Source organism: Nelumbo lutea, chromosome 3, assembly GCF_056320005.1.
Source record: "Nelumbo lutea isolate HS-2025 chromosome 3, American lotus-T2T, whole genome shotgun sequence".
NCBI classification, from domain to species: Eukaryota; Viridiplantae; Streptophyta; class Magnoliopsida; order Proteales; family Nelumbonaceae; genus Nelumbo; species Nelumbo lutea.
In genome coordinates, this window is record NC_142686.1 from 54,403,013 (window position 1) to 54,428,360 (window position 25,348).

Below are 25,348 nucleotides of genomic sequence, written 5' to 3' on the forward strand. Positions count from 1 at the left end.
TTTTAATTTAGATTAAGTCCAACCCAAACTTGGTCTATTGACACCCATACTCTTTTGTGGTCCAATCTATGGACCGGGATCAATCCAATCTAATAAATATATTGGACCATTAAGTGGACGGGGAATTCAATATGTCTGGTCGTCCAAACCATTCAAATTGATTTTGATGCGATGGGGTCCGACCCAAACCCGTCCCATTGACACCCCACTTTTGAGATGGTAATCAACTACTAATCATTCATGGGAGGGATACTTGTATGAGGCTGACTCCTGGGAAAAACTTTAGTCGTTGGGAGCGTGAATAGGTGAACTGCGCAGAATGTGCGCAGCCAGAAACTTCTCAACAGCCTATGCTATTCGACCCCAACAGCCAAAGTTAACCCCACTTCCTGCCCCCCGAGCCCGAGATAACAGGGTGATAACTGACCATCCACCTATGAATTCCCCAACCGCTTACCTTCTCGCGTCTTCCCGAAACCCGTTAGAAATTGGAACTTCCTAAAATAGTCATCGACTGGAAAACTCCGAACTACGACCGGCTTATTCGGTCCACCCCATTTGGGTCCTCACCTGAGAATTCGGCCAGGTACTGGTTTTCAAACACAGGCGATTCTAACAAACAATGCGTCGCCATCGGAGCATCCCTCCAAAGCTTTCTGCTTTAAACTTCACCTATGAATTTCCTTCATCCTCTTTCTCTTCATCTTCTCATTGATAGAATACATGAAATAATTAGGTTTTCTTTGGGTCTTTTCTTTCCAAAACTTCTCCATTCTTGATGCTTCCTTCACTCCTTTCTCTGTAAGAAATGAAACTATGTTTGTTGAGTCGAACCATGTGTGGACGCTCAGAACATATAGCGTAGATCCGGCTTTGCTCCATTCAGGAATTTGGTGGCGTTGTAGGTGCAGCAATTATACTTCAGAAGGTGTGATTTTAGAGTTTAGACTAAGGATTTTGATATGGAATGCAGTTTTCTATCTAATTCCCTATTGTCTGCTCTGTTTTGTGAATATGAAGTTGAGAATCTCCGTCCAGACAACAAGGCTACTCCGTTGGATGCTTTCCGGTTCACAGAGTCATCTTCTCCGGCGTGCATTACAGCAAAGATGAAGGGCCTTATGAAAGGGTTGAGATACTTCTCACAAATTTTTGGTATTAAAGCTGTTCTGGTTAAGAGTTTTTCAGTTTCAGAATTGCTGATTTCCCATTATGGGGTCAAACTAGAACAAAACTAATGTTTCAGGCATTCATTAATGCAGAAAATAATAAGGAGCCAGAAATGCAGATTGGCTATCCGACGGACGTAAAGCATGTCGCCCACATAGGATGGGATGGTCCATCCGTAGCTTCTCCTAGCTGGGTAAGCTGATCTCCATTGATAATTGAAGATTCAATGGGACTCTACTCTTGGCTTGAATTTAAACAGTTGGGTTACGTTGGGTTTCATACTAGTGCTTTGAGTGTGAAAATTTGTGATGCCAAATTCTACAGATGAACGAGTTTAAGCAATCGCCTGAGTCTTCGGCACCTGCAAGTATTGCCGGAGAAGACAGGGAGACCAATGCGGCAAAATTAACTCCTCAAGGTTTGCATTAACTCCCATTCCCTTTCTGTATTATTTCTCAAGCCTGTGATAATCAGCTCATACTGTAATTCTGCATATGGTGTTTTATTTTGTTTGACAGAATCAAAGGCCAATGCACCGAAATTAACCTCTCAAGGTTTTGTATTCAGTCCTTTGCACTTCCATTCCCTTTCTGAATTATTTCTCAAGCCTGTGATGATCGGCTCATACAGTAATTATGCATACGGTGTTTGGGCTTCTTGACAGATTCAAAGGTCAAAGACGTGCCGCTGGAATTGCCAAAGCCATCGAGGCGTCACAACTCAACCGGAATATCCTCATTCAATTCCTCCAGCCAGGAGCAGGGTGGCGAGGGATCACGGCGTTCAAGGCGTCGTCCGTCCATGGGTGGCTCGATGGACTCCGCCCCGGATTTAACCGATGGGACCAAACAATCAAGGAGGCACCAAAGGACAGGCTCTATTGGGGATCCATCAGCGTCGGACCCGCCTGGTCTCCCAAAGAAGGCTCATCGTAAGAAGTCCAAGGGTGGTGGCGGAGGCGCATCTATAAAACCATCTAGATCAAAAGCTCCAGCAAATGGCGATGGGATTGGGTCTGAATTGCAGAGCACTGACCCATATCCAACCTCAGCTTCAAATCCACATGGAGAAGATGAAGAAGATGAAGACGAAAGGACGTGACGTGACGGGGTTTCTTCAAAATTTGTAAAGAAAGAAAGAAAGAAAGACTCATTCGGATTTTTCCACCGGCAAATTCCTTTTTTTTCACCCGTGTTTTCTTGAATCTTCTTGTTCTAACAATTTTAACTGTTAGCCTTGCTTAGTTGAAACCTGAAATCAAGACATTCGTTCTCTTATATGCACTATATATACTTGGCTCCAAAAAGAAAGTTTGGTTTTGAAATTTCTTCGATGTATGAAACTCAAGCTCTGAAATTTTTTCTTTTTCTTTTTTTTCTGTTTCTCTCTTTCTTTGTTTCTATGTATGCTGTAATCTGTATCACACCTTCAAAACACAAAAACAAAACAGTAACCCCAGGAAGCTAAGAAGATAAGATGACCGAAGTGAAGAGCACCCTGAGAAGAGAACATGATGGGAAATGGCGGTTTTGTTGCATAACTTCAAATGCTCCAAACCACTGTTACTCATAGCAGAACTGAAGCTCGCATCAACACAGAGATTAGGGTTCCCACCCAATTTGAGTTTTCCTTCAAGTTGAGCGGAAAACTTTGCAGAGAATGGAAGTCTACCACTCAACCGATTGTTCTCCAAATTAATCTCGTTCACAGACTCCAACAATCCAAACTCCATAGGCACCGTACCTTCAAGCTTGTTATTATCAAGCCCTAGGTAAGAAATGTTTGTCAAGAACACCCCCATTGACGCAGGAATTTTACCGACCAGTCCCAGACCAGAGAATCCTAGTCGCAAAATGCCCCCGAGCTTCTCCCAGATTTCCGGAATTTGTCCTCCCACGGAGTTACCGCTCAAGTACAACTCTCTCAAGCTGGGCATCTCCGCTAAAGATAGCGGAATCCCGAAGTTACCGAAAAGGTTATAGCTCAAGTCCAGAAACTCCAGTTTCTGCAACCCAAGAAGAGTTTCAGGGATTCGCCCGTCGATGTAATTAGAACCCAAATCGAGCTTCAAAAGCTCTGTCAAGTTCCCGATTGAGTCCGGGAGTTGTCCTTGAAACCTACTGTAGCTGAGGTCGAGAATTTTCAGTTTCTTCAGCTTCCCTATGTCGAGCGGAACTCCTCCACTTAAGTTGCTTCTCGTGACCGTAATCTGTTCGAGCTCGAGCATATCACCAATACTATCTGGGATTTCCCCAGAAACGTTGCTTCCAGTGAGAACTAACTTCTTTAGACGGGTGAAGTTGCCGAGTTTGCCGTTGAGAGTCCCGGCCAGAGATGGGTTTTCAATGAACACGAGTTCTTCCAAGCTAGAACTCAAGTTCGCGAGAAACCCAGGAAGCAAAACCTCTGTTTCATTAAAGCATTTATAGAAGAACAGCTTACGAAGGTGAGCGAAGGAGGTGAGGCGGGGGCTAAAGGTGGAATTAGAATCACAGGGAGGGTTAGGAGAGTAGTCCGAGATGTAGCCGAAGCTTAGCTCTGTAATGTGGACAGTTCCATTACCGCTTTCATCCGTGAAATAATCGCAGACAACGCCGTGCGGAGCCGAGCTGCAGAGGTCATCAGGGAAGAGATAGCGCCACTGAATATCCGAGTTAATCGCCTCGAGCACCTGGTAAACCGATTCCTGCTCGTCGGAGCTTAGAGTCAAAATTTGCTGAGATACAACAGCGTGAGAGAAGACGACGAGAAAGACGACCGGAAAACGAAAAAACAACGAAGAAGAAATAGCCATGGGAGACACAGACGCAGTAAGGAGCTTTTTAGTAAATGGCAAAAAATGACCCTACGAAGGTTTCTGACCAGAGAAAGAAATGAAACAACTATCAAGACATGAATGGAAGGAGACGAGGAGACGACGAATTATTGTAAGGCTTTTTGAAAATTGCAATCCTTCTCGAGTTATTTACATGGTTGCCACTGTCGTTGTTAAATGACGAAAAACGCCTTCTCGCTTCGTTGTCGGGTCAACTCAGATAGGGGGTAATAGTGTCATTTGGTGACCAAGAACTGGACGCTGTCAAAATTTTAATGAGTGTACATTCCCCGTCAGATTGTTCTTTTATTAATCGTCTACCGAACAGAAATTCTCTTTGTCTGAAATACCGAAAATGGTCTCAATCAAAGTCCTTTACCATCTCAGCCGTTGATTTAGCCTTCCCAAATAGAGGGACCCACCTCCTGGACAAGCTGATCTCCTCGAAATGGGGGTTAGACAGCTGGATTTCCTAAATTGGAAGGTACACTCGTCATTCACTCGCTCGCCAATTAGCGCTCAGCCAGAAAATTCTTCTCTCTAGTACTATGTAATGACCAATTTAACCTCGCACAAATTGGAATTTACCCTTGTAAACATGGCTACATCCGTCAATATAAGCGTAATTCCCCCTTTTGTCTCCGAAGGGAAAAGAGTGTTTTGGTCTTTTGGGAGTAGTTAGTTTTCTCGCACTTCGCATGAAGCGACAGTGGAGTTGGGTTGTTGTTGGGACCTGGGCTAATGATTCAGTTCAGAAGAGACAGGATTACTGGAGAAACAGGTTGGCTTAAACGTCGAGCATGTTTCAATGAAATGAACGACTACGATCGAGGGATGCGTTGATAAGGTTGGGGGTCGTTAAGGGAGATGCCGAGATGGGAGAACTGGTGTCGGAAAACGTGATGCTGCGGTGGCAGTGTGGCAGAGGGAGAAGGGAGAAGGCGTAGCCGACCACGTCCTGCATGCAGCCCGCCACCAGGGCGGTACAAATGCATTGGGCCTACGTGGCAGCAGACCACGTCTCCGTTGTAAGCCACTGCCGTTCTGATTCAAATATCAACCTTTAGTGGGGCCCATTTCATGGTGCTTAGGACAGCTTCCAATAATACTCCGAGAATCACTGTCGTGAGAAATTGGCAAGCTGTTGATAATTGTACAGAAGTGATGATAAACATAGTCCCACATAGCCCTTGGATTTTGAAATGGAGTGGGGATTGGTGAGGGGTATATAACTATAATATAATAGTGGTAAGATCAAATCCAGCTTTATAACCGTTAGGGCTGCTGTGATTAGATGGTTGACGACGATCACTTTTGCTTGATACGACTGAAAAGTTAAAACACCATAGTTATCCCTGCAGGCTTCCCATTAGAAATGCATTGTCGTGTGATGCTGATCTAATGGTTAGATTGGATGCATAGTGCGAGTACGCAGGTGGCGGGGTCACCCCCACCCGCAATGGAAATGAGAGGGTAATCATTTCATCCCATCATACGACATTTGATGCCAGCCCAGCCGCCCGGCCCACGAAAAGGAGGACAAGCCCACCTGAGCAGCCGGCGTAGTTTAGCTTCAGGGTCAGTCTGGTCTGGTCTGGTGGAGGACGAAAAGGAGTAATGGAGATTCAAACAGTACGTTGGGTTATCGAAATGGACGTGTTAGTGGGCCAGGGCTATCGCAGCAAACATCTGGGGGCGTTTTTTTAAGGGATTTTAACTGTTCAGTCCAGCTCTAAAAATCTTAGGGTTTTTGGTTCTCGGCCAAAATCCTAAGAAATCTTTTTTTAGATTTTGAAAGCGGAAAAATTAGTTAATAGAACTTTGGTTTTTAATAAAAAATCTCGTTTATTTTTAAATTTATATGAAGAATAGGGAAAAATTATTTTACTCGGTATTATTTATTCGGATAAAAATATCAATCGAGAGTAAATCAGCCTCCCATTACAACGTCTTACAATACATTCCGCGGTGTATTCAAAATATCTTCCGATAATAATATCAAAAAATAATAATATCATTATTATATCATCATTAAGAGATATTCATAATACAGGACAAAGATATGCTGTGGGATGTTGTGAGGGGCAATCTGGTGGGGCTGATTTGAATTCGAATCAGTCGGTGGGCATGTGAACAAATGTCAACCGAGTTGTCATGTTTTTATTTGGACAGTTCATGGCATCAGTATGGGTTCATTAAAACCAGCCAATTACCAAAATACCAATAGCAATGTGGTAGCCTGGTAGGGATTGCAATTGCCTAGCCTTTAGCGTAAGGGTGATCATTATTCTTTACCCGGCCCGGCCCAGCCCACTAGAAGGTAGGGATGGGAATTGTCTTAGCGTATAGGTGATTATTCTGGCCCACGGTACTAGAAAGATTTTAACCTACCACAACCCTTCGTAAATTTTGATGAAAACTAGTTTGATTGGTTAGTCTTATGATGTTGGTTGATCGGTTGTATGTTTTCTTAGTATCATATATTTCTACCATTGTAGTCAAGTCCGTTATATAATATAAAATATAAAAGTTTTAAGTTTTAAGTTTTAATATAAATAAATATTAACATATATTAATACTTAAGCCAAATCAAGTATGAAAATTGTCTTCATAAGTAAGACTTTTATTCTCATTCCCTAAACAATGTTGAACTTGAAAAAAAAAATACTCAATGATAGCATTTATATAAGGCTATGGAGATAATGGTCTATGTCCCGAAGATTTGAAGAATTAGCAAGGTTCAAAATATCGATATGTCCAATATGTCAGTAGGGGTGTATCAAGTGAATTGATACTTATTTTTATTGTTTTTTCTTAATTTTTTACAACCAATTTATTGGGGCCGGTTTAAAGCTCCTCTACCTCTTAAACCGATCAGACTCCTGATATTGTAGGGGTATATCGGAGGGGTTATAGTGTTAGTACTTTGAACCTTGGGAGTTATTCAATTGAACTAGCACAAATAGGGAGAGAGAGAAATGGAGGATGGAATAAAGGAAAGTGGGTCTCAATGTGAGTAATGGGTGAGTTCTTGAAATGGGTATGAAACCCCTATTTATAGGGTTTGGGTGACTTGCATTCCAGAAATTTATTGGACTATAATTCATTCTTTTCCTGTTCAGTCTTACCCTTATTCACTGCACATGTTTAATCAACAAACATTCTAGAATACTCAAATTCTACAATATTTTGGCATTTAATTAAAATATGTTTATTAATTAATATTCTAGAACATATAACACTTTAATCGGTCTAAAAAGTAGCCTGATTTGACTTGAGTTCAACCCATGTCAGTCGGGTATACGTATTTATGCAATGTCATCCTCTTACATTAGTCCCCCACTTAACTTTAGTTGCTTGTAAGCGAAGTTGAGCAAAACTTTGCTATCCACAGTCTACATTTTTTATATGAGAATGCCACGAGTTTGTTTTTTATGGGCTTATGAATTGCGTGCAATAAAACGAATTTGTGAATTATGGATAGGGTTACAATGGATCGGATTCAGATCGGATATAGCAAAATCTCATTCGATCCGATTACTAAGAACTTACATCCGAATTCAATCTAAAATTTAATTGGATTTCAAGATTCAGATTCGAATTCGAATCTTAACAGATTCGGATTATATTTAGATTTAATTTAATTCCGCTTTAAATTTTCTAAAATATTAGAAAAATTAAAAATTTACTTATTTTTTAATTTTTATATATATTAAAGTAATATAAATATAACATATTAAATTTATTATATATATTCATATATAATATAATATATAAAATATATTTTTATAATTTTAAATATAATTATATAAAATTTATATATTAAAATTAATAAATATTATAATATAATCAGATTCAGATTTTAATCAGATCGGATAAGGTCAAATCTAAATCTATCCAATTATTAATCGAATATAGATCATAACATCTAAATCCAATCCAATTACGCAAATAGATCATTTAAATCTGAGATAATCGGATCGGATATCAGATATAATATCGCATTTTCAGGCCTAATTATGGATTCATATTACCTTGTAACGGTATTTACAGATTGCTTGTTGTTTACTTTGGGTCTGACATTTTTACTACTTTGGTAGAATGATGTTCACAGATTGCTTGTTGTTTACTTTGCGCCTGACATTTTTACTACTTTGGTAATTATTAAACCCCAAAAATATAAGGAATTTTACAAGTGATTAGTGTCTGAATTTAAGGGAAATTGAAATCAGCCTTTTCAGAAAATTTGAGCAAACCGGTCATCAAAATTTTTGAAATTTTTAAGCAAATCGACTCCCAATGTTTTTCGAAAAAAATTAAGTAAATCAATCCCAATGCTAGCTGAGTGATAGGATTGAGTATTCGATTTGGATATCGAATTTTCTAATCAGACTCAATTTTGGATATTGTCTAATTTGATTTGACTTCAATTCATTTACACCTCTACAAATGGGCCATGGGATGCCAAATATGAGCAATGCCCAAAGGATTATTATCGAGTCAGAACCCCCTAAAGTTACTAGGACTTGAGTCATAGGATGCCTGAGTCATCAAGGCCCTACAATATGAGTGCTTAAAGGATTACCATTGAGTCGAAACCCCTAGAGTTACTAAGATTTAGGTCGTAAGAGGCCGGAACCATTGAGGCGTTATGAATGAATGCCGCTGAGGGGTGATGCCCTCATACAGGATGTTGAAAAGCCTAACATGATAAGTTGCAATATTAGTAGCACGTGTATGTAAAATTTCAGAAATGATGGGGCTGTTTGGCACCATTGCTGGAGCAACGGCACCACATCAGAAAAAACGGTGCTCCAAGAAACGGACATTTGTTTGAAATCATTTTTTCATAAAAAAAAAACGGTGCTCTAAGTCACATTTCAAAAATCGGGAAACCATGGCTTGGAGCAATGCTAAATTTGGCATTTCCTGGAGCTACAATTCATTGCTGCCAACAGAGCAGTGATATGGCACTGATGTGGCACCGGATAATGGGTACCAGTGTTGAAAATGTTTTCTGGAGCAATGGTACCAAACAGAAAAAGTTGTTGCTCCAGGAAACGTCCTACTTGGCAGCATAATTTCAAACAAAAATACTACAACATCAATGCCAAACATATACAATATTTTGCAAATGAAGTTGTGCAAGAGAGTCATTTAGTTGTTGGAAGTCTCTAAAAATGGTAGTAATGTTTAGGCTCAGTTTGGAACGAATATAAATAGAAATATGTAGAGTGCAAAATTTTCTAATTTGTATTGTTTTGTATGCATTTGTATTTGTACTCCTTCAAACTGAGCCTTATGAATTTCATGAGAAGGTAATCACATTTTTCAAAAGTATATGATGTATTTGTTTGCAAATTGCGGTGAATATGATAATGAAAGTGTTTGGAAATAATACGGAAATCACTTTTTAAATCACAAGTATGCAAGAATTATTTCATGAGAAAGTTGTTATATGTTTTGGATCACATATATTTTTTTTTCATAAAAGAATGTTTATACTTGAAAAGATGTCTTTGTAGGTTATGCTGTAGAGTGGCGCTGTTTAGTGAAATACAAGGTGTTTGGAATTGGAATATTGAAATACGTATTTAATGGAATATTGAAATCCTAATTAGAAAAGAAGGTTGTGTTTCTATTAGATCTGAACTCAAATTGCATACTTTCTCTGTTTTCTAATGTTAAAAAAAAAAAAAAACGAGTGATGAGGGTGGATTTGGCTCTCCAATGACATTGTGGCACGTGGCATCTTAGAACAATTGGGTGACATCCGGAATCACTTAGGCAAAAATTTGCCTTAGCCAAGATGATGGCGACCTGGTGACTTGGCACAGGCACCAAATTGGCAACCTGACATAGGTACCGAACTGGCGACCTGGCACAGGCGCCGAACTGGCGGCCTGGCACAGGCACCGACCTGGCGACCTGGCACAGGCGCCGAATTGGCAACCTGGCACATGCGTCGACTTGGCAACCAAGCACAAGTTCCAAACTGGCAACCTGGCACAGGCGCTGAGCTGGTGACCTGGCGACCTGGCATAGGCACTGACCTGGTAGCCTGGCATAGGCGCCGACCTGGCGACCTGGCACAGGTGCCGACCTGGAGACCTCGACCACAATTCGGGTCGGCAAGAAGCACCTCATCTAGGGCCGACCTGCAGCACCTCATCACTAGCCGAAGTGACCTCGACGCAAGGAGAGACCTCCCATGAGAGCATGTCGGCCTGATTGAGGTCTAGGTGGTGACCTACGAGACATGCTCACTGACAAATTCAGCATGCCTATCCCAACAATCCCACGATCCTTGGAAGTTGGCCCACATACCAACCGTTACGGAGGGTGCTCAACGTGCATGGCGGTTGCCTCCGGGAATCTCGGACCACTTAGGTGACCTCTTAGAAATCTCAGATGCGGTGCGTGAAGCCCATGCCAAACAATGCCTATATAAAGGCACCAACCCCAATGACATAGGGGGCAAGTAAGCATATTCTAGCTCTCATACCTTATGATCTTTAGCTCGCAGTCTACTATGAGAGTACTGACTTAAGCATTGGAGCGACCTTGCCGAGTTAGCCACCCTGGGTCCTTTGACATTGATTCCTTCTCTAAAGAACTACAAAGTTCAACAATCAATCCAACTCGCCACTAGTCAACTCGGCACCTAATATGCAGCTCGACACTCTAGTTAGTTCATCACCTAATATGCAGCTCGGCCCTCAAGCCAGCTCGGCCTTCTGGTCAGCTTGACACCTAATAGGCAGCTCGACACTCTGGTCAGCTTGGCCCTCTGGTCAGCTCGTCACCTAAAAGGCAGCTTGACACTCTGGTCAGCTCGTCACCTAATAGGTAGTTCGATACTCTGGTCAACTCATCACCTAATATGCAGCTCGGCCCTCCGGTCAACTTGGCACTTAATAGGCAGCTCGGCCCTCCGGTCAACTTGGCACTTAATAGTCAGCTCGGCCTCCAGGTCCTCACCCAGCAAAATACTCTACTTCGGTTGAGTCATCAGCCACTTGGAAATAGATCGAATGATGAGGTGCTTAGCACAAAAAGTTGGTACCTCGCCAAAAATTGATTCATCAATTGGCGCCATCTGTGGGAAACACTACAAAAAGCTAAGTTCTCATCTTCTAAACGGCAAAGTCCTCTTCTGCCAAAAAGCTAAGTTCTCACCGTTTAGAAACTAAAGCTCTCACTTTCTAGTTTCCATTTTTTATGAACTCAAAGACTATGTAGGAAGTTGACGGCCAACAGACTAAGCGCTCTGCCGACTTTATATTTCAACTCAGATAAAGCCTCATCAGTCTTCTTCGCGAGGTACCCTCTACAAGATGAGATCTTCGTGGCTTCCATGGGAATTGGCGGCCAACGGACTGCACGGTCGCCCCTTGTCCGTCGAGCCTTCCAAGGCTCCCGTGCGAGTTGGTGACCTAAAGTTAGTAGTGCTGCCCCCTTAGGTCGAGCTCCCAGTAGCTTCTTGTAGGAGTAAGTGGCAGGCGTCACTAATGAGGTTGATGCAACGCAGTCGTAGCTCTAAAAGTGCCAAACTGATAAAAGACCTCGGCACCACATAAGACCATGTCGTCTCTTCGGCATGGGCATAATCAAGGATAGTGGACTATGAGTCGCTCCCAAAGCCTAAGGGCTAAAGTGTCGAACTGATAAAAGACCTCGGCACCACATAAGACCCAGTCGCCTCTTCGGCATGGGCAAAACCAAGGGTAAGAAGAGTGGACTGCGAGTTGCTCCTAGAGCCTAAGGGCTAAAGTAGTTCGTATTCAACACAAGAAAACAAAAGAAAGACTAGTTCGCACTCAGCACCACGATGGATGCAAACTTGATTTCTTCATAGTCGAACTCCACATTGGTTGCAGGCTTCGCATCAAACTCACTGGTTAGGGCTAGCTCGAAGAACGCTGCGTCAAAGTCTACCTAGGTGGAGCGACCTGATAAAGCAATCACATAGAACCCCCTCTTAAGGATGGCATGATGAGCTTCACTCTTGAGGTACTTAGTGAGATCGTAGAACCTCTTGATGGTCACATCCCTAATAAGGTAGATGTCCTCGGGGTACTTGCTCTACCTCTCCTCGAGCAGATGAATTCACTCTTGGGCCCCGAAAATAAAGATGGTGAGGTCCTACACAAGGTTGCAAATGCGTGGACTCTTCCGACCTGAGAAGCAAATTGGATCGACGCTTACGAGCTCATCGAATTAGATTCCAAACCAAAAGGAGCAATCTACTCCCTTTGCCGAGTTACTTTCAGCTCGGGAGTGGGGAGCAATTGATGAGGGCAGATTTGGCCCTCCAATGACATTGTGACACATGGCTTCTCGGAACAACTGGGTGACACCCGGAACCACTTAAGCAACAACTTGCCTTAGTCAAGATGATGGCGACCTGGCATAGGCACCGAACTGGCAACCTGGCACATGCGGCGAACTAGCGGCCTGGCATAGGCATCGACCTAGTGACCTAGCACAAGCGCCAACCTAGCGACTTGGCAGCCTGGTACAGGCACCGAACTGGCGACCTCGACCACAATTCGGGTAGGCAAGAAGCACTTTGTCCAGGGCCGACCTGCAACACCTCATCACTAGCCGAAGTGACCTCGACGCAAGGAGCGACCTCCCTCAAGGACATGCCAGCCTGATTGAGGTATAGATGGTGACCTGCGAGACGTGCTCGTCGACAAAATCGACATGCCTATCCCAACACTCCCACGATCCTTGGAAGTTGGCCCATGTACCAAATGTTCCGGAGGGTGGTCAATGTGCATGGCGGTTGCCTCCGGGAATCTCAAACCACTTAGGTGACCTCTCGGAAATCTTGGATGTGGTGTGTGAAGCCCACTTCAAACAATGCCTATATAAAGGCACCAACCCCAATGACATAGGGGGCAAGTAAGCATATTCTAGCTCTCATACTTTATGATCTTTAGCTCATAGTCTACTATGAGAGTACTGACTTAAGCATCAGAGCGATCTCGTTGGGTTAGCCACCCCGGGTCCTCAGACATTGATTCCTTATATGTCTCTAAAGAACTACGAAGCTCAACAATCAATCCAACTCGCCACCAGTCAGCTCGACACCTAATATGCAGCTCGACACTCTGGTAAGCTCGGCACCTAATAGGCAGCTCAGCCCTCTAGTCAACTTGTCACCTAATATGCAACTCGGCCCTCTGGTTAGCTCATCACCTAATATACAGCTCGACCCTTTGGTCAACTCGGCACCTAATAGGTAGCTCGGCCCTCTAGTCAACTCGTCACCTAATATGTAGCTCGGCTCTCTGGTCAGCTCGGCACTTAATAGGCAACTCGGCCCTCTGGTCAGCTCGGCCTCCAGGTACTCACCCAGCAAAATTCTCTACTTCGACTGAGCCATCGACCACTTGGAAGCAGACCGAATGACAAGGTACTTAGCACAAAAAATTGGTACTTCACCAAAAATTGATTCATCAACGAGTTATAGAGATAATGGTAGAATGGTGCAATGAGATGAAACTGTATACTTGGAGAAATTTTGTTTGAAAGAGATGTATTGCATTGTTAGAGTTAACTGATACTTTATGCAATCGATTAAGGTTGTTTTTGGTATTATTGTCACTTTTACTTACAATATTTTTGATTGATTAATACAAATTTTACTTACAATATTTTTGATTGATTAAGGTTGTTTTTGGTATTATTGTCACTTTTACTTACAATATATTTTTTTCTACCACAAATGCTTTGACTTATCAATAAACATTGGGTACCATTATTATTTCTTGAAAAGATCAAATTTGACGTTTATATTATAAATGCTAATATCTAATCCAATAGTATTTGATATGATGTAACAAAACAATGTCTCAAACATTTATATTGAATTATACAAAATGCTGCAAGTAGAAATGATACCCAACACAACCTAAAGTTATATGCTTTGAAGAAGAGTGAGATGGTAACGAAATTCAAGACAAGGAAATGAAATACCACAAAACAACAAAGGAAGATTCTTAATTAAATTTTGTAAAAAAAAAAATCTATTACACATTACGAGGCATCTACTCAATCTGTATAAAATGAGAAACTACATTTAAAAGAAAAAAGCGACGTACATTTAAAATTTGTTTTTTCGTTGTACATTGTTACTTTAACTATAACATTTCACTTGTTCTGGAGTTCCTTGTTCCAATGTGGTTGACCCCTAAGGTGGGTATGGAGTTCCTTGTAAAGTTAAAGGTTTATACAAGAGAAAAGGCCTCAGTTTGAGTAGAGCGTAGGCGATCATGCACTGAGTTGGGCTGGCTGAGGCCAAGGCTGGTTTAGGCCATGGGTTGAGCTGAGCTGGTCAAGGTCGGGTTGGTCTCAGGACAGGATGATCTAGGGCCAAGGCTAGGTCGGGGCTTAGTAGAAGCGAGGACATGCTAAGGTGGGACTAGGTGTGGAGTGTGGTTTAGGCTGTGGATAAAGGTTTTGGACATGACAAAGTAGGGAGCACGATGAAGGATTGTTAGCAAAAAGTAGGGATGTCAGGTGGACTGGATTTGGTCCATTCCGATCTAGTCCAATGTGAATCCATTATAAATGGATCAGGTCCAATCCAATCTAATGAATGTTTTAGACCATTTTGGATCGGTCCAATTCAATGTCTGAACCACTCAATTTGTTCAAATTTGTTTTGATTTAGATTGGTCTCAACCCAAATTTGGTCCATTGACACCTATAAACACAGGTAGGCATGGGCTGCTGTGGACAGACAAAGCTGCAGGCTAGCTGACTGGGACAAGTTGATTGAGCATTGGTTGAGGGCGGGTGCATGGTCTTGGGCTAAGGGTGTTGGGAAGTGGTTTTAGCCATGGGCACAATCTGATTAACATTTCCATGGGTAGAATAGGCTAAGGCACGGTCAAGGCATGGGCTATGCTACAAGCTGGGCCGGGCTGGATAGTAGTTCCGCAAGCAAGTTAGGATGGAGTGTGGTCGAGGCTAGGGCTAGGTTGTGGGCAGGGTTAGGTGGTAGCAAGGTTCAAAGTATCAACATGTATCAACCCATATCGGTTAGTACATATCATTTCGGGACCCCTCCAATACACCTCTACAGTGGGTGTATCGGGGGTCTGACCAGTTCAAGGGGTGGAGGAGCCCTAAACCAGTTTCGAAAAATAAAAAAAAAAATGTATCGATTCGCTCGATACGCCTCTACCAACATATTGGACGTATCAATATTTTGAACCTTGGGTGGTAGTGCTACAAACAGGCTAAAATGGAGTGTGGTCGGGGCTAGGATTAGGCCATGGGCTAAGCTAGGCGACATTGCTACGAACAAACAAGGATGGAGCGCAATCGTGGTGAACTAAGGTACTATGGGTCGCACGGTCTTAGGTGACCTCGAGCATGGTCAGGGTAGGATCAGTTGTATGTGTGTGTTTATGATAGGCTTGGTAGGACAGCCTCGGCTGCAGCCATAGAAGGATTAAGCTGGCCAATGTGAGTTAGGTTGTGAGCCCGGGATGGGGATCCGTAGAAGGGCTAAATAGTAGGTCGAAGTGTAGATGGGGCCACGATGGGGACCGAGGGCTAGGGAGTAGGTGCGCAAGTATGGTAGGAGAGGGCAGGCTAAATTATTTGTCCGTGGGTACAAGTTGGGCTGTGGACGGGTTGGCTTGGCTGCAAATGCATCGTTGCTTGGGTAAAAGATATGCTGTCGTAGGAATACTCAAATCAAATACCAGAAAAGAAAAATCAAATATGACCAACGTAATTGGTTGCCACTAATGTAATTGATTAAAACTACTGAGGATCGAAAAGTTTAAACAAGAGTTTTTAATTATCAAAACATAAAAAGCTGTGTTATCTATGTTGAGCCAATAATGCAAAACAAGCTTAAAGCTGTGTTATCTATGTGTTATCTGTGTTATCTATGTCGTAGGAATACTCAAATCAAATACCAGAAAATCATGCCCTTGGATCTAGTGCCATGGTTCCATCAAAAATTATTTATTATGTAATTTTGATTATATTGTATATCTAAAAAAGTAAACTTAATAAATAATATATAAAATAATTACATATTATTAAAATCAAATTGAATGTACTTAATAGTATTATTTTAATTATATTTTTTGTCTTCTCAATAAGAGGGTAAAATACAAAACTTTTCCTGAAGTTTCTGATAATTATAAAAACCTCCCCTACAGTTTTATTTTAGCAAAAACTCTTTTTTATATATATTTGAAAAATTCAACAAATGCCTCCTTTCTGTCAATGACCAAGATGGAAAATGTTAAAGAGATGATCAATTTTTTTCCAAAATACTTATTTTACTCTCAGCAACTCCATAATCCGCTCAAACACTGTTCATCTTCTTCTTCATATTTATATATAAATTATATATATATAAATATATATATATATATATATATAATGGCGGTGCATTCCTTATATTTATATAATTTAATTATTATATATAAATTATATAAAATACTTTATATATTATATATAAGAATTAAATAATCGATTGAATTCGAATATTTATCGAATCAAATTAGGGCATATCTGAATTTGAATCTGATTAACTATTTGGTATGAATAATATATCTAAATTCGAACGATTAGATATTCGAATTATCCAAATTCGATTTGATTATATCAAATATCGATATCGAATTCGAAATTAGATTTTCAAATACCATGACACCCCTACCCTTATATTTTACACATCATGGGTCTTTAGGCACCCAACGCCTCTTTAGTACAGTATCACTGAAAGTGGTAAATCACGTCAGCGTTAGGAAATCAAGAAACACCGAACAGGGCCGTAGTGTGGCTACAATCCTTACCACCACCAACGTTATGGTGCGATAATCTGAGAGCTACATACCTTGCTGCGAATCCTGTCCTTAATGCTCATACTAACCATGTAGAAATTAATTTCCATTTCATTAGTCACTTCAGGTCAACTTGTCGTTCGTTGTCTTCATACTGATGACCAGCAGGTGGATATATTTACCAAGGGATGTTATCCATCAGTCCACTTGCTCAGCTTCGTGGACAAATTAATGCAGGTCCATGCACATTATGTTTGAGCGGGTGTGATAAGTTATATGATAAATCACTCTAAGTCTGACTCACACTGCTCAAGCATGACTCTTGAAGAGTCTAGATTTACACGAGATAGAACCTCTCAAGATAATCCTTGTTGATCTAGAATTTCTACAAGATAAATTTGCCTATTTCTCATTGTCTTAATTTCTAGGACTCTATCAGGCCAATAAAGAGCTCTTCGTTTATGTCTAATGTCCATTTCTCCTTCGTTTATACTTTATAGAATGCAATTAAGTATTAACTATATATATGATACCAAAACCCAAATATCTCCAATAGAGGAATAGATAGATGACCAGTTGATCGGCTTTTACCCTTTTTGGATGACTAATTCAGTCTTGAGCTGGATCGGATAACCTTGACCAAAAATTTCCCTCTACTAGAATTGAAAACCAACAGTCCAAATGGTTTCTAGGATGCCTTAATTCTTATAATTTCAAATACAACATTATATATCTATCTGAAGATTACAAGTTGATAATAATAATAATAATAATAATAATAATAATAATAATTTAAGTATTCATAATTTACTGAAAAGTATTAAATTAATGAAATGGCAAAACAGGATTTATGTAGATCCCATATAGTTGCTAGAAGGCTTAGGGGCCATCTAATAACACTAAAGTGGCTGAAAATAAATAACAATCACAAGATTTGTGGCAGATCCAAGGCATTTATATTTTGTTAATTCTTAATCTTCAACTCAAGCAAGAGAGCTTCTCCTTTAAACATCTAGTTAGCTTGACACTTACAAATAAAATAGTAAATAATTTTAGGAAAAAATACTTAGGATAAGTTTGAAAGTGCTAATTGAATAAGCACTCAAATAAGCCTAAAATTTGGGTTCTCAAATAAGTGTTTATTCTTATTTCCCAAACACAAATAAGTGTTACTTATTGGTGTGGTCCGTGGTCCCAGCCCAAAATAAGTGCTTATTTAAATAAGAAGTTATTTTGTAATCACTTCCAAACTTGGCCTTAATCTTCCCTATACGTTGTAGAATGATTTGAAGCTTCCCCCGTTTTTCAGAAATTGGCTTACGATGTCTTCAGTAAAGGAGCAATTCTATTGAGGCTTTAGGCCAAAAGTGTTAATACATGCACAAAACTAGAAAGATGGAATATATTAATTATAAACTCAACAAATAAAAGTTTACTGGTAGGTAGCTAAAATGGCTTTGATGCCAGAGATAAGCCTAGTTTTGTGAAGATATAAAAGATCGATCGATTCATAGATTTCAATAGGAAACGGTCTACTTGAACTTTAGAGCTGTTATGCCTGATTTTGCAGATGATGGAGGTGGAGATGGCGGCGGTGGTGGTGGTGGTGATAATCCGCCATTAGCCCATTTTCCGATGATGCAACCGGCTCTGAATTGCGTGTTAGCTCAAGCAACGACTCTTTCACATGGTCTGCTTGAACCACTTCATTGTCCCTCTTCTGCTACACAAACCCACAGACCATGTATTAGTTCTCTCTCTCTCTGGTCTTATTTATGGTGATTGAGGAGAAGTATATATAAGCTCACCTCAACCTTGAAAACATTTAAAACCAGGCCTCTGAAAGTGGTTACATTGGCGTTTGTTACTTCAAGTCCTAGAGAATTCATGGCCTCCATCAACCTCGCAAACCCACCAGTCCTGTGCTCGCAGAACACTTTGAGGAAGAACTCGTTTCCATCTACTTGGGTCACTTCCACTTGAACCTACGTACGGGCGTGTCAGTCATCTCATAACAACAACAGAAAACAAAGTTTGAGCAGAATACATATATACCATTTTCACTACCTCCATTTGCTGGGTCGTCTTATCATCTGTGATAACTGAATCAGGATTCTGTGTGGAGGCTTCAGTTGTCTTGCTAACTGATGATGAGCGGCCTGTTCCATGATCGATCATTCCCAACGTCGACATTCCCATTACTAATTTGTCGTTCTCTGGGTTAGCCAGGTTGTTGTAAACTGATCCATTTTGATCAGTTGCTGCGGTGTTCGAGCTGTTATTTCTGTTGTCGTTACCATGATATCCAATTCCAGTAGCTCCCTTGGCTCTTTCATCATCTGATGGCTCCTCAAGCTCGTCCTGGAGATCCTTCACTTTCTTCTGCAACTCCTTTACAAATTCAATTGCGTCTCCCAGAATCGAAGCTCTATCCATCTTAATTATTAATTAGGATCATCAAGAGAGAGGAGTTATTAGAAATCAATGCAAAATCGATATACAAAGAAATTCAATTGTTGGATAACTATTTAATGGGTTTTTATTCTCTAACACTAACTATGATAATGGATTTACCTTACTAATCTTGGGAACCAGGGATCTTAGGGAATAGAGCCTTTCATTCAGCTTCTTCCTTCTCTTCCTCTCAGCGACCAGATTCTTTGATTGGTGCTTCCTCCCAGATGTTCTTCCGACGACCTTCTGATCATCTTCATCTTCAATCTGATCACTACAATCTGAGACAGTATCTGCTTTACCTGACTCCAGTTTGACGGAATCTCTGTCATGCCCGAGATCCTCCTTATTCGGGGTAGACTCCGGCAACATTGACGGATGTAATAAGCTATCCCCATTAGCCAGTAAACACTGCTGGAGTGCAACCATCTCTTGGAACCCATGTTCAACTGCTTCTTGTTTATCTGACACAACTGGGTGGGTCGGTGTCGGACCTTCGAAGAAGATATCGCTTCTGGGTCTGTTCTCCGACGACAAAGCAAGTTGACGCGCCGACCCACCAAACAAGTTCTTGGTAGAGCTGCAGAGGCTAACCTGTTCGGCGCTCAGATCCCACGGCAAGTTCAAATTATCTCCCACGGCCGTCGGAGGCAGCAGCCATGGTTGCTGGTAGTGATAATTCGAGTCCTTGGGAGAAAACCCATTGGTCGAGAATGGCTTCACTTGTTGATCCACGACTGTATCTATATTGTCATCGGCCGTGAAGCCGTCGGCCATCACCAAACTGTGGAGCTCTTGGCCAAGCATTGGAGGCTGCTGATGGAGGCCTGTGTCCTCATGACTGACAACTACGGCTTCCTGCTGCTCCATTGAGGCATTACGGTACTGGGCCATAACAAACTATGTGACTAAGTTGATCTACAACCAAATTATCAAGTATTTTGAATAATCTTATAAATCTTAGTCCAGTGTGGGGAAGGAAAAGATCATTTCCAGTGCATGACAGATGAAATTTAAAACACTTGGGGAAATGATCATGCGAGAGCAGTGAGGCCTATTGTATTCGTCAGCCATTAACCAAAGTTTCTTCAAGTTTTTCTGGCCAATTAGGGACGAACACGAAATGCATGCGTCACCTACCCACAAAAATAAAAGTACTGAACTAACTCATTGGACTCATTCATATTGTGTGCTCAAGTACTGAATCGATCGACATTTTCTCGGTTCTTTTATGTTTTTTTAAAGGAATATTTAGACCTGGCAATCTGGTCGGGTCGGTTTGTCTTTGACCCGACAAAGGGTAGGCTCAGGTAAAGTTGGCCCACGGGACAGGTGGGTCAATGGTTCAACTGCCGGAGTCAGATGGTTTTTTATGAAGTTAACGATTTTTTACTAAAAATACAAGTTTTAATTCTCTGGTTCAAATGATTTGAATGGTTCAACTGCTTTGACCAACACCAATTCGAAAGCGTTGGTCTGGAAACAGGTGATCCAGTGGTGACCTGTGACTCGACCCAACCTGAATCAGGTCGGGTCGGATCAGACCACCTTCAGTATCAGGTCACTAGATAGGGTCCCTAACCAGCTTTTTTCGGGTTGGATTTGTTGGTTGGGTCGACTTTTTTGCACGCTTCACACAAAGTGGGTCAGCCTTTTCCGATTTGGGTCAAACTTTATTCGAGTCAAGTCACCTTTTAGGTTGATCCAAGCAAAGGCTACTCAGGTTAAGACTTAGGATTGACCCACGGGTCAGATGGGTCAATGGTTTAACTCCTGAGTTGCTTTTTAACCAAGTCAATGATTTTTAATCAAACAATAGAAGATTAATTCTTTGGTTCAAATGATTTGAATGGTTCAACTATTTTGATTATAGGTGTAAATTGGGTTGTGTCGTCTGCGGCTCAAATTTGGACCAACCCGGCATGACACGGCACGTGGGCCATGCCTGGCCCGACATGATGATCCGAGCCGTGTTGGGATTGGGGTTCCGATCCACAGGTTGGCACAGCATGGCCCGTAGTTATATAGAGGAGTTTTTTTATAGAAATACCCCCCAAAAGCTATATAGGGGTATTTATGTATTTTGGTTTTGAGGGAGAAAGAAAGACACAAATGCCCTCTAACAGCTAGTTTGAGGGGTATTTTGGATAAAGTGATAAATAACTTTACAATGACCAAAATACCCCTCCCAACAACTAAAAAAATGGCTAATTTTTTGGGTATTTTGGGCAATTGAATTATTTTCAATTCCTATAAATAGCACACCAATTCAACAATTCCTGTAAATAGCCCTATCCTCCACCATTTTCAATTCCTGTAATGGTCAAAGTCAAGAACAATAGGAGAAAATGATGAAGTCAATATTTTTTGTATACTCAATAGTTGTATAGTATTTTTTTTCAAATTATTGTAAATTTTGTTTTAATTTTATTTAATTTATTTGATATTTTTAATAATATTATTTTTTATTTTAAATTTGTAACTATATTGTATTTTTATATTTTATTAATTTATTCCATTTTCCAATTTTCATATTTCATTCATCCAACCATTGTATGCTTTGTATCATTCAAATTTAAATGAAATAAAATTCCTATTTTTCTTCTAATTTGTTATTCACTTTGAGTATTTGTCTCTTTGACTTCTTTTTTGATTAAGTATTTTTTTCATTTCTTTGTTAGATTTTTTATTTTTTCAAATAATTCCCAAATAAAAAATAAATATTTTAGTTTTACTTAGCAAAGAAATAAAAAATAAAAAATAACAAAAAAAAACCAATATGGCCAAGTTCGGCCCATGCCCAAAACCCGGCCTATGGCCCAAGTTGGCATGGCCCAAACCCACAACACGACCTACAGTCCCTCCGACCCAAACCCGCAGCACGGCACAAGTAGACATGTTCATGGGCCGGGCCGGGCCGGGCTCGGTCTGGGCTTTCACTTGTCACTAATGAAAATATACTAGGCCCGAGCCCAAGCTCGGCCCAACCAATGGGCCTATAACTTGGGCCCGAGCCCGGCCCTGATAAAAAGCCCGAAACCCAACCTAATTGAAAAAAAAAATTCCCTATTCAAATTAGAATTAAAAATTTAGATAGTATTTTTTTTCTATTTAAATGAACAATGGGCCTACAATATGGTATTTTTCCCTTTCTTTTATATTTTAAAACATAATTTTACATTCTTAAATCAAAAAATTTATTCAAATGGACATAATCACATAACTAACTTTAAGTTTAATATTAGGTCGGGCAGGGCTATTATGACAAAACCCAAACCCGACTCGAATTTATTACGGGCCAGCCCGTCAGGCCACCTGGCCCATGAACAGGTCTAGGCACAAGCCCACACGGGCTTGGGCCGTGCCGGGCAGAATATGACCGCCTGCGGCCCGCGCAAAGTACGCCCCAAATTACACCTCTAGTTTTGATGAACACCGATTCTAAAAAGTTGGTTTAAAAATAGGTGATCCAGTGATGATCCGTCACTCAGGGTCAGGTCTGGTCATCTTCTGCTTCGAGTCACTGGATAAGGACCCAAACCCGCTTTTTGTAATTGAATTTATGGGTTGGATCGACATTTTGCAAGGTAAAGAAGGAGAATCCAGATACGTGTTTGGTAAGAAACAGCTCTACTAGTCCGTGGTTCTTCACCGGGATTAGAACTCTTGTCAGATTGGATTCCTGAAAGAAGTGAATCAAATTGCCAACGTTAGGACGGGGCTAAGACAAACTGAAGTACTGAACTACTCTCTCTTAAGGACTTTTCTTGATAGCAATGGATAACCGCAGCATGGCACAAACCTATCTCAGCAAAAACAAGGATCTAGGTTTTCAATGGATGTTCCATGGAAAAGCTATGATATAATGAACCCAAAATTCTATTACGACTACTTTATGGGTGCAAGTCGTGTGGTTTGGGCTGGGTTTATGGTCAACCCGAGATCAGACCATTCTCGAGGTCAAGCTTGATCTTTTCAATTCGAGTCCAGCCTGCACTGTAATTTGATGCATTGGGGTTGGGCTCTGACCTGGGCCATTGTCCAACTCGGCTCAGGCCCGGGCCAGATCCCAACCCCAATGCATCAAATTACAGTGCAGGCTAGACTTGAATTGGAAAGATCGAGCTTGACCTTGAGAACAGTTTGGGCTCGGATTGACCATAAACCCGGCCCAAACCACACAACTTGCACATATATATGTACTTATGTAAATATGTGTACATATATTTATTTAGGGTAAAATACAAAAACCATCCCTGAAGTTTCTGACAATAATAAAAACCTCCCTTCTAGTTTAACTTTAGCAAAATCCTCCCTTCCATTTTCAAATAAATCGACAAAAGCCTCCCTTCTGTTAATGAATCAGACGAAAAGCGTTAAACTGATGGGTTGGGATTGGGATGTTATATAGTTGAGCTGAGCTTGGGTTGGCATAAAATGGGCCAGGCTCAGGATGTCCAAGGGCTAGGCTCAAGCAAAGCTAAAATATTTAGAAAGCCCAAACTTTTGGCCCAATCCCAACTCGAGGACATAAAATCTAAGCCCAACCTATGTAAATTCACAAGTTGGGTCGATTTATGCTCGGGTTAAGCCCTCCCAAGTTGCACCCCTATCTCTCCCCAACCGTCCACAAACTCCTTTGACCTTTAGTTCTCCAATTTTATTAATTCATCACTTAAATTCGAGTCATATAAGCATTCTAAGAATACTAGTAGGCCGAGTCAATCCAAATCCAACCCAATAATAATTTTATTGATGTTTAGATTTACCAACATCTATGGAATTTAATTTAAATAAAACAAATTTCAAAACTCATAAATTTGTATTATTTTATTAACTTTAAATAAATTTTTAATGGATATTAGTTTTTAATAATTTATTAAGATAATAAAATTTTACTAATTTAACAAGATGTAGTTTTTAATAAATTATATTAGTAAAAAAAATATTTTATTAATTTATTGATCTTACTACTTTTTGTTAACTCATTTATTCTTATTCTATAAATAAAGCATTTAACTTTATCTATAATAACAATAAATAATTATTTTCTTTTATTTCAGTAATTCGCTAAATTATTTTTTCTATTTTAATGAATATATAATTGTTCAAAAATTTTCTAATAATTATACATGTTTATTCATAATTATAATTAAATGGAAGTATATTAAGTGGATTTTAAATTATATTTTTAAGTTTGAAATGAAATTTATATGGGCTATAATTATAATTCAATGTAAATTTAAAGTTCAAATATTAATTATTTTAAAGTTTGAAATGAAAGTATGCTATCGGTTGCTTGGGAGTCATGGGGGTCTCAAAAGCTAATAAAAGTGTCTTCCGTTTGTACCTTTCTCTCCCCTTTATAGGGAAGATCCCAAGGCTACTAAAGGAAGGATCTATAAAATAGACCTTTCCTACTAGGAAAGGGAATTTTTGTCTTTTACACTGATGACCGTAGGACTACCATGACATTGGATTTTTCCACATGTTCGGTGAGATCCTCAATAATAAAGTTTCATTTCTTTCGAGAATTCTCACATGGCACATGCTAGCTACATCCCCTTAGAGGTTTTATTGCGGCCACGTGTCAATGACAAGGTTCTAGTTCAGTTGGCGTGCTCGGATTTGTTAAAGATAGTGGCATCAACTCGCATTCATCGCTGCTCTGTGTTGATGTTTATTGCTCATTACAAGTCCCAGAGGGTGTTGTTATGGGGTTCGCATCCATCCCAGAGGGTGTTTTGGGGCGAGTGGGAGCTAACGGGGCAAAGCTAACGGTCGTCCCATTAGCTCTACATGAGTTTCTTTAGTTTGCATGTGAGCAGGCACGTGGCATGCCCACAACGGGTGGGATGTATTTGGGGGGCAACTCTGTGCAGGGCAGATGCAAACCCGTTTTTATGCTCACCGCATGCTTTGGGGGACTTTCCATGCTCATCGTAGGTGCATCGCCGATGATGCCAAACCACACGTATTTACAACAAGATCATTTATCATTTATTGATATGAAATGATAAGACCATTCAAGGTAAAAAAATTGTCAAAAGTAAGGGTTATCATTTCTAGTATGGCCAGGGTTTTG

The 25,348-nt window shown here is 40.5% G+C and overlaps 3 protein-coding genes across 6 annotated transcripts; 1 reads left to right on the top strand and 2 right to left on the bottom strand.

The window, feature by feature from the left end:
• The first annotated feature begins 284 nt into the window (after positions 1-284).
• Positions 285-2,494, top strand: LOC148865033 (uncharacterized). Its single transcript, XM_088979492.1, has 6 exons — positions 285-928; positions 1,021-1,155; positions 1,263-1,363; positions 1,495-1,588; positions 1,689-1,724; positions 1,835-2,494. Exons 1-6 carry the CDS (start codon positions 817-819, stop codon positions 2,269-2,271), a joined length of 915 nt encoding a protein of 304 aa, XP_088835618.1. The 5' UTR covers positions 285-816; the 3' UTR covers positions 2,272-2,494.
• Positions 2,464-4,287, bottom strand: LOC148865034 (uncharacterized). The gene has a single exon (XM_088979491.1). The coding sequence runs from the start codon at positions 3,962-3,964 to the stop codon at positions 2,591-2,593; it is 1,374 nt and encodes a 457-aa protein (XP_088835617.1). The 5' UTR covers positions 3,965-4,287; the 3' UTR covers positions 2,464-2,590.
• A 13,900-nt stretch (positions 4,288-18,187) lies between these two features.
• Positions 18,188-20,279, bottom strand: LOC148865035 (transcription factor ABORTED MICROSPORES-like). Of its 4 annotated transcripts, none has more exons than XM_088979493.1 (4): positions 19,384-20,279; positions 18,865-19,245; positions 18,618-18,794; positions 18,188-18,532 (listed from the first exon to the last, which is right to left on the bottom strand). In XM_088979493.1, exons 1-4 carry the CDS (start codon positions 20,155-20,157, stop codon positions 18,362-18,364), a joined length of 1,503 nt encoding a protein of 500 aa, XP_088835619.1. In that variant the 5' UTR covers positions 20,158-20,279; the 3' UTR covers positions 18,188-18,361. The 4 variants fall into 4 exon arrangements, with proteins under 4 accessions (XP_088835619.1, XP_088835621.1, XP_088835620.1 ...); XM_088979495.1 differs by having other exon boundaries at positions 18,877-19,245; positions 19,384-20,270; XM_088979494.1 differs by having other exon boundaries at positions 18,188-18,529; positions 19,384-20,268.
• Positions 20,280-25,348: the final 5,069 nt, after the last annotated feature.